Here is a 10,000-nt window from a genome sequence, read left to right on the forward strand (position 1 = left end):
GTTTATTTATTTGTTTACTTTAGTCAGAAAAAATATATTACGTATTTTCTTTTCTTTTCTAAGGATTTAAAGCGTAAACTAAAAAAAAAGTGTTATGTAATGATTTATTTGTTTATTTATTTATTTATTTTAGTTACCGCTGAATATATACTTATTTGCTTATCAATTTATTTATTTTAGTGAATTACGATTCCATTTACATTTACTTACCTATTTACTTATTTGAAGTAGTGACGTATCCACTAACATTTGCTTATTCATTTACTTATTCATTTATTTACTGATTGATTCACATTTCCTCTTTTTTTTCCGTATGAGGGAAAAGCAAGTGAAGGACAAACGTTGAATGGTGAAGGCAAGTCAATGAAGGAAATGAAGGAGTGCAGAGAAGGCAGGCAGCAACACAACACAAGAAATACATTACTTTCCTTCAGACCATCAAATTCTGTCGAGTTTTCTAAGGACTTTCTAATCAGACTAATAGAAGGGACGCGGGATAATAAATAAATGACTCTCTATACACGACGTAGCCAAAATATTAGGAAACAGCGGAGGATATTCATTTTCACATATTTTTCGTCGTTTCTCTCAGCATGTTGTCTAATTCAGTTATGGGTGAAGGACGGAACACGAAATAGTTTACAGTAAATATTAAAAAAGTCAAGAAATGTACGATACTTTGGTAATTAATGTACGATATTTTTAATGCACTAATATTCTCTCCCCTTACACGTGAAGAAATAATGAAGGAATAAATAAATAAATAAATAAATAAACATACAGCAGGACTTGAAAACATGAGACAGTTATAAATTAATGAATAAATTAATTAGATAGATAAATAAATAAATACGCAAATAAATAAATAATAAACATCCAGAGATACATAAAAAAAATTAATGCAACTAAATTAAACAGAATTAAAAAACAATAAGGCAAATGAACAATAATTAATGAAACAATAATAGACACACTCACCAATCCTGTACAGATCCAAAAAGTTTCGTCCTCTTACGTCACTTAATGCAAACCTCACTTTCCTTCCCTGAAATAAAAGAAAAAATACCAAATTAAACGATAATAAGTGAAACAATATGAGAAACACACTCATTCATTAACTGTAGTACCAAAAAGTTTCGTCCTGACTCAGTCTCTCTCTGTAACCTAAGCAAAAAAAAAACTAAGCAACTCGTGGAAATCAGGCAAATTGAACGATCATTAGTGAAACAATATGAAAAACACACATCTCACTCCCTATAGTTTCAAATAGTTTCGGCCTTTTTCGCGCGAGTGCTTCCTTTCCATTGCCTGTCCAGGGTTGCCTCACCTACAGCCAATGAAGTGATGGCAGAGCGAGGCCAGCTGAATCCCCTGCTCCTATTGGCTCTTTAGACAGCCCACAGTACATTGTCCACGGTGATTGGTTGAGAGAGAGAGAGAGAGAGAGAGAGAGAGAGAGAGAGAGAGAGAGAGAGAGAGAGAGAGAGAGAGAGAGAGAGAGAGAGAGAGAGAGAGAGAGAGAGAGAGAGAGAGAGAGAGAGAGAGAGAGAGAGAGAGAGAGAGAGAGAGAGAGAGAGAGAGAGAGAGAAGAGGGATAAGGGGAAGAAGAGAGATGACAGAAGTTTAGACAGACAGACAGGTGGATAGACAGATAAATAGATAGATAGATTAATAGATAGATAGGTAGATAGATTAACAAATAGATACATGGAGAGAGAGAGAGAGAGAGAGAGAGAGAGAGAGAGAGAGAGAGAGAGAGAGAGAGAGAGAGAGAGAGAGAGAGAGAGAGAGAGAGAGAGAGAGAGGGAGAGACCTTCCACTAGCTTCCTTGATTAATAGAAACATGAAAACCAATAAATGAATGAAAAAAAGAGAGAAAAAGAGAGATAGAGAGAGAGAAAAAGAGAAACCAATAAGAAACGAAGTAATTAGAGAGAGAGAGAGAGAGAGAGAGAGAGAGAGAGAGAGAGAGAGAGAGAGAGAGAGAGAGAGAGAGAGAGAGAGAGAGAGAGAGAGAGAATAAAGGAATCTGATTGGCTCTCCTCCTTTTAACAAAACAAAAGCTGTATTTTCATTGGCTAGAGTTCAAGGGAGGATCCAAAATCTTGTGTTCTGATTGGCTGTTCATCTAGCGCCGCCCTCCTCCTTGTTAGGCTGTGGAGGTAACGTATTATCCTCCTCTTCCTCTTCTTCCTCTTCCTCTTCTTCCTCCTCCTCTTCCTTCTCCTCTTCCTCCTTCTTCTCCGTCTTTCTCGTAGTCTTTTTCATTCTTTTTTTATTTTGAAGTGATGTTGCTGCTGGTGTTGTTGTTGTTGCTGTTGTTGTTGTTGTTGTTGTTGTTGTTTCTGTTTCCTCCTCCTCCTCCTTCTTTTTCTTTTTTTCTTTTTTCTTCTTTTATTTTTTGTCTTCTTTTTTTCCTCCTCCTCCTCCTCCTTCTCCACTATTTTATCCCCGTTTCTCTTCCCTTCTACTACCTTTCTTTTTCTCCTCCTACTACCCTTTCTCTTTTATCTATTTGTGTTTCTTCGTCCTCCTCCTATCTCTCCTCCTCCTATCTTTCTTCCTCCTCCTCCTCCTCCTCCCTCGTACTAACACGCCAAATTTGACTCGTAAACTTGTCTTGTGCTTTGAGAAGAAAGGAAGAAGACGAGAGAGAAAAAAAAAAAGAAAAGAAAAACACATATGATATAAACAAGCAGAAAAAAAAGTATTGTGTGTGTGTGTGTGTGTGTGTGTGTGTGTGTGTGTGTGTGTGTGTGTGTGTGTGTGTGTGTGTGTGTGTGTGTGTGTGTGTGTGTTGGTATAAATCAAAATAAAAAAAAAATAAATAACTTGAAATGTTTCTCTTATAATCTCCTTAAAAGAAAAAAAAAAGAAAAAAGGAAAAAAATACCGTAATATGTTTGTTTTGATCCCAATTTTGCAATCATAGCATTTGATTTTAAGAGAGAGAAAAACAAAAAACAAAAAAACAAACACAATATTCCAAAAGTTTGTGTGTGTGATAGTCGCAATATCAATTTCCCATCATGCCACTGGGACTAAGGAAGGCAAGGGCAATATTCCAAAGGGGTGTATGTGTTCTTAGTCACAGTACCAGTTTCCTATCATAGCCCTTTGGACTTACGAGGGCAGGGCAGTGTGCCAAAGGTTAGGTTATGCATCTTTTTCTCCGCCTCCCTTGCGTTTCTGTGGAGTAATGTGGCTTTTTGTTGCACGGCTTGGTAGAAAGGAAAAATTTGGGTAATATTGAGAGAGAGAGAGAGAGAGAGAGAGAGAGAGAGAGAGAGAGAGAGAGAGAGAGAGAGAGAGAGAGAGAGAGAGAGAGAGAGAGAGAGAGAGAGAGAGAGAGAGAGAGAGAGAGAGAGAGAGAGAGAGAGAGAGAGAGAGAGAGAGAGAGAGAGAGAGAGAGAGAGAGAGAGAGAGAGAGAGAGAGAGAGAGAGAGAGAGAGAGAGAGAGAGAGAGAGTTCCTCCTACAGCACTTTAAATTGATATCAGGGTTAAAATTTAATGAAAAAAGTAATAATATGATCGTGTTTCAGAAAATCCAGAACTTATGAAAATTTCTGGCTAACAACTTTTTTTTTAGTACTTTATAATGATAAATTTAAAAGTAACGTAACTAAAATGAAATCTTGAACTTTGCACAAAATTTCACAGCATACCAAGATGAAAAATTAATACTACATGGTTAAAAGTTAGTGTGAGTGAAAAATAAACCAAAAATAAAAAAAAGAAAGGAATAAAAGAAAGGAAGAATGGAATAAACATACACACAATAAAATCTAATAAATAAATAATAAATAAAAAGGAAAAAAAAATAAAAAAGGAAAGAGAAACAACATAAAATAATATAAACACGCAATAAAATCTAAACTATCGTACGTTCATGAAAGATTATTGTACCCGGTAAAAAATAAATAAATAAATAAATAATAATAATAATAATAATAATAATAATAATAAATAAAAATATCATACATACAAAACAGGAAATTCTACGTGCAAATAGAAGTTAATGTACATGTAAAAAAAAAAAAAAAAAGGAACATACAAAAAAGTGTTGTAAATGAAAATAGAAAATAAATTACACACACAAAAAAAGACTGACAATGCAAAAAATATTATTACACACACTGAAAGGGTTATCGTACTTGCAAAAAAAAAAAAAAAAAAAAACATTGTACACGTTAGAAAGGGTATCGTACATGAAAAAAAACAACAATTATCGTACACCTGGAAAAAATTATCGTACATGCACAAAGATTATCGTACACGCGATGTAACAGGAAGAGCATCAAATTAAACTTTTGCCGCAGCAACTTATAAGTCAAGTAGAGAATTAATTGCCCGCCAGATTGATATAAGAAGTTCCCCAATCTTGTCCAGGACTTGTAGCTCACGAGAAGACCCAAACTTACCCTGACTTAACCAACACAGCCTGACCTGACCCAACACACCCTGACCTAACGTAGCCCAACTTTGCCTAACATAATCTTACACGTCCTGATGTAACTTAACCTAACCTAACCTAACCTAACCTATAACCTAACCTAACTTAACCTATCACAACCTAACCTAACCTAACTTAACCTAACACAACCTAACCTAACCTAAACTTACTCTGACTTAACCAACACAGCCTGACCTGACCCAACGCACCCTGAACTAACGTAGCCCAACTTAGCCTAACATAACCTTACACGTCCTGATGTAACTTAAACCAAGACAACCTAACCTAACCTGACGTATCCCAACACAGCCTGAATTTAACTCAACCCAACTTAGCCTGACTTAACCAACACAGCCTGACCTAACCAAACCACCCTGACCTAACATAGCCCAGCTTAGCCTGACATAACTTTACACATAACTTAACAATGTAACTTAATGTAACTTAACCTAACCTAACACAGGCTGACGTATCCCAACACAGCCTAAATTTAACTCAACCCAACTTAGTCTGCCTTAACGTAACCTAACCAAACCTAACACACCTTTACCTAACAACCTTACCCTAAACTAACAAAATAACCGTAAATAAATAAATCTAAGCCAACTTAACCTACGTATCTTGAGCTCACAAAAAAAAAAAAAAAAATAATAAAATGACCTAACCTAACCAAACCATACAAAAAAATAAATAAAAAATAAATAAATAAATGAAATAAACCTAACCTAACCAACCTAACCGCAACCTAACCTAACATAACCCAGGCAGACCCAAAAGAGGTGAATCAATAAGACAAAGCCACGAAACGCTTTGAAACTGAGCGAAACAATGTGAAGCGATCCCTCTTGTCCAGGGCGATAGAGGCTAAAGTTACTGAGGAGGAGGAGGAGGAGGAGGAGGAGGAGGAGGAGGAGGTGGAGGAGGAGGAGGAGGAGGAGGAGGAGGTGGATGAGGAGGAGGAGGAGGAGGAGGGAAGAGGATATTGAGAGCGATGAGAGAGGTAGAGGAAACTGGAGAGAGAGAGAGAGAGAGAGAGAGAGAGAGAGAGAGAGAGAGAGAGAGAGAGAGAGAGAGAGAGAGAGAGAGAGAGAGAGAGAGAGAGAGAGAGAGAGAGAGAGAGAGAGAGAGACCAGTTTATTTACTCTTTATTTATTTGTCTTCCATTAATTATATCACGCAAGTTTATTGTTATTGTTATTATTATTATTATTATTATTATTATTATTATTATTATTATTATTATTATTATTAGTAGTAGTAGTAGTAGTAGTAGTAGTAGTAGTAGTAGTAGTAAAAGTGATAGTAGTAGCAGCAGTAGGTCAGTTGACTACTACTACTACTACTACTACTACTACTACTACTTTCTCTCTTTCTTTCTCTCTCTCTCTCAAGGAAATTCGTGACAAATCCAAGACTTCGTGCCTCCTTCTTTCCTCCTCCTCCTCCTCCTCCTCCTCCTCCTCCTCCTCCTCCTCCTCCTCCCCCCAGGTGTAGAAGGGCGGGCTTAAAACCTCTCTCGGAAGACAAATTTCTTGGAGAGAGGCGAAATTCAAACCCGAGAGAGAGAGAGAGAGAGAGAGAGAGAGAGAGAGAGAGAGAGAGAGAGAGAGAGAGAGAGAGAGAGAGAGAGAGAGAGAGAGAGAGAGAGAGAGAGAGAGAGAGAGAGAGAGAGAGAGAGAGAGAGAGAGAGAGAGAGAGAGAGAGAGAGAGAGAGAGATAATTGCTTGAAATGAAGGTGAGGAATTATATTATTAGTACGTGTCTAACACACACACACACACACACACACACACACACACACACACACACACACACACACACACACACACTCTCTCTCTCTCTCTCTCTCTCTCTCTCTCTCTCTCTCTCTCTCTCTCTCTCTCTCTCACGTAATCTTGCTGTTATCTGACCTTTCTCCCTGTCTCTCTCTTTCCTTTCACAACGTAGGAACACAAGGGTTGGTGCAGGAAGCCATCAGGCCTACATGTGGCGGCCTCTGCATTAGACAAGCCTACATATTCTTACGTATCATCATCATCCATACAGTCACCTATCTCTTAAAGCTTCAGAGTAACTTCTCACATCCTCATCCATACATATAAATAACCTTACAACAAAATAACACAAGGGTTGGAACAAGATGCCGCCATGCTGACATTTAGCAATAATATAAAGTAAACTCGTATATTCTCACTTGTCAATCTCATCCCTGCATTTACTGAGTCTTTTAAAGCTTCAGGATAACTCACAAGAACACAAAGGAAGCCACAAGAAGCCACCAGACCTACACGTTGTCGTTCTTGATATGATATGAAGCAAACCTACCTATTCCCACCAAACATTAAAAGCTTACCTAACCTAACCTAACCTAACCAAACCAAACCTAACCAAACCTAACCAAACCTAACTAAATCAATCCTAACCTAACCTAACCTAACCTAACCAAACCAAACCTAACCAAACCTAACCAAACCTAACTAAATCAATCCTAACCTAACCTAACCTAACCTAACCAAAGCTAACCTAACCTAACCTAGCCTAATCTAACCAAACCTAACCTAACTAAACCAAGCCTAACTAAACCAAACCTAACTAAACCAAACCACAGCTAACCAAACCTCAACCCCAGCAGCCTTCCCTCACACCTGCCGTCTCCCCCACAGGTGTCTTGGATCCGCCACCGGGACACACACATCCTCACGGTGGGCTCCTTCACCTACACCAGCGACCACAGGTTCTCCGCGCTGCACCGGGAGGGCACCAACGAGTGGACGCTACAGATACGCCAGCCCACAGTGAGGGACACGGGGCTGTACGAGTGTCAGGTGTCCACCAAGCCCACCAGGGGGTTTCTCATCAGCCTTAGTGTTGTGGGTGAGTGCTGTGTGTGTGTGTGTGTGTGTGTGTGTGTGTGTGTGTGTGTGTGTGTGTGTGTGTGTGTGTGTGTGTGTGTGTGTGTGTGTGTGTGTGTGTGTGTGTGTGTGTGTGTGTGTGTGTGCAAAGGGAAAGGGTAGGTTTCAGGAGAGGGAGGGAAAGAGAGGGAGATACGAAGAGTGAGTGAGTGAGAGAGTGAGAGAGGGCAAGTGTGTTTGTCTTTGCAAGGGAGAGGGAGAAGTGAAGGGGATGAGAGAGAGAGAGAGAGAGAGAGAGAGAGAGAGAGAGAGAGAGAGAGAGAGAGAGAGAGAGAGAGAGAGAGAGAGAGAGAGAGAGAGAGAGAGAGTTACTTACAGATGGATACACCGGCAAACAGACAGACAGACAGACAGACAGACATACATACAGACAGACAGACAGATAGATGGACGGACAAACAAACAAACAAACAGTCCAACAAATAAACCAAAACAATCAAAACAAAGACAGAAACAAATAGAGAAAGTAAGTTAAATAAACTAAAAGAGAGAGAAGAGAGAGAGAGAGAGAGAGAGAGAGAGAGAGAGAGAGAGAGAGAGAGAGAGAGAGAGAGAGAGAGAGAGAGAGAGAGAGAGAGAGAGTGAGAGAGACACAGAAAAAGAGAGAAAATTGTTCAGGTGACGACAAGAAACAGGATTTTCCTTCTCCAATCCCCCACTCTCTCTCTCTCTCTCTCTCTCTCTCTCTCTCTCTCTCTCTCTCTCTCTCTCTCTCTCTCTCTGGTCGTCATCATTTTCCCATTAAAAAACAGACTATATTTCTCTTTTAGTTTCCTTTTCTTGTTTGTACTTCTCCGTATTATAAAGAGAGAGAGAGAGAGAGAGAGAGAGAGAGAGAGAGAGAGAGAGAGAGAGAGAGAGAGAGAGAGAGAGAGAGAGAGAGAGAGAGAGAGAGAGAGAGAGAGAGAGAGAGAGAATGGATCCCTTGTTGATAGAAGGCAAAGTTTCAGTGTTTTTCTCAATATTGATTTCTTTGGTCAAGTTTTGTTTCACAGTTTTGGATGACACACAGACGAACTAAGGAATTGTACGGAGTTTTGTTTTTAGTTTCATATATTCTTAAAAAAAAAGTCAGGAATTGTCGAGTTTTTTTGTACAAGTTCTTTGCGTTCATTTACTTATTTATTTTTTTTTTTACTTTTGCCTTTTTTTATTTTCCATCTTGTATATTTGTATTACTTTTTCTATTTTCTTATGTTTCCCTTATCATTATTTCTTTACCTGCTCCTCTCTCCAGTGTTACCAAGCTTAATTACCTCTACATTAACTGTCAAAGTATAATCTACGTGACGTTCAAACAAATTCAAAACAATTATGCTATTTCTCTTCACACTACTTCCATTTTTTTATCATTCATTAACACACTTATTCAGAATTTTCCCGCCTCCTCAGAATTTTCCCGCTTCCTTTGAATGGCACCGTTTTTCTCTCCAGTTATTCGTAAACAACAAAATAACAAAATCCTTCTTCGGCATCATCAGTTTTTAATACAAACAACTATATATTTTTTTCACAATATCCTAGACTTTTTATTTCCCAGACGTAACGAAAACTTGTCTTTGTATTGAGATGAGCTTCCTCTGAGCCTCACGTCTTGAAAACAGTTTATTTTTAGCTTCATGTATTACCAAACAATAGCTAACAATAATATCTTGTCTCTTTTTTTATTTTATTTAATTTATTCATTAACGTTCTTTTTTATTTTATTTTTTTTAGTAGTGTTGAATAACCTCGTTTTTTGCTGCTTCTAAATATTCCTAAACCAATAAATTAATCAATATAAAAGTCTTCCATCATATTAAATTTCTAATACAGCAGAATACATATTTGTTCATAATATTTTCAACTTTATTTTCTTACACCTAATTAAAACAACCTTGTATAATGATTAACCTTCTTCTACCTATCACCTCATTAAAGCAGTCAACTCTTACCTTCACATATCAAAAAAAAATAAGCCAAAAAATATAAGCAATAAAATCTGAACCTTGTATCACCATTAAAACACAAGAACACAAGGGTTGGTGCGGGGAGCCATCACACCTACACGTGGCAGACTATACAAAACATGCCTGGCTATTTCCACCTATCACCACCACCCACACATCTGTCTAGTGTTTAAAAGGTCTCTCATAACTCAGCACTAAAAGTCTGATTACTGCCTCCCATTCATGCACCACTCCATCACCTCACGCGAGTATTCTATTTCTGGCATCGTATATTAGCAAAAGCCAGCTAAAAATATCTAGTAATTAAAATGAACAATAGCTCAAAATAACACTTGGTAATTAAGGTGGACAATACAAGTTTCTTCCCATAATTCTTGGCGGTGTTGTTATCGTGATTAATTTTGCCATTGTTGCTTCACTTTTCACGTCGCGAGGGAAAAAGGTTCTTGATCAGTCTTTCCTTCCTCATTGTTTTGCTTTAATCAAGACACTCCCTGCTTGGTGGTATTGGTGGCAGGGCGGCTCATTCATGTCTGCTCGCTCTCTCTCTCTCTCTCTCTCTCTCTCTCTCTCTCTCTCTCTCTCTCTCTCTCTCTCTCTTTTGCTGGCGCGTGTTTGTCTCGTTGCTTTTTTTTTACCTATGTTGACTTTTCCATTTTTTTATTTTTATCCTTCATCTTGTATA

The 10,000-nt window shown here is 38.2% G+C and overlaps 1 protein-coding gene across 1 annotated transcript in view; it reads left to right on the forward strand.

Annotated features, from left to right (window-relative positions):
* Positions 1-10,000, forward strand: part of LOC135094765 (zwei Ig domain protein zig-8-like) — a 32,547-nt gene that overhangs the window by 16,963 nt on the left and 5,584 nt on the right. Inside the window, exon 3 of the mRNA XM_063995124.1 lies at positions 7,118-7,328. Coding sequence (XP_063851194.1) covers positions 7,118-7,328 — 211 coding nt within the window. The remainder of the gene's footprint in view (positions 1-7,117; positions 7,329-10,000) is intronic.

This window comes from Scylla paramamosain, chromosome 46 (genome assembly GCF_035594125.1).
Source record: "Scylla paramamosain isolate STU-SP2022 chromosome 46, ASM3559412v1, whole genome shotgun sequence".
Lineage (NCBI taxonomy): Eukaryota > Metazoa > Arthropoda > Malacostraca > Decapoda > Portunidae > Scylla > Scylla paramamosain.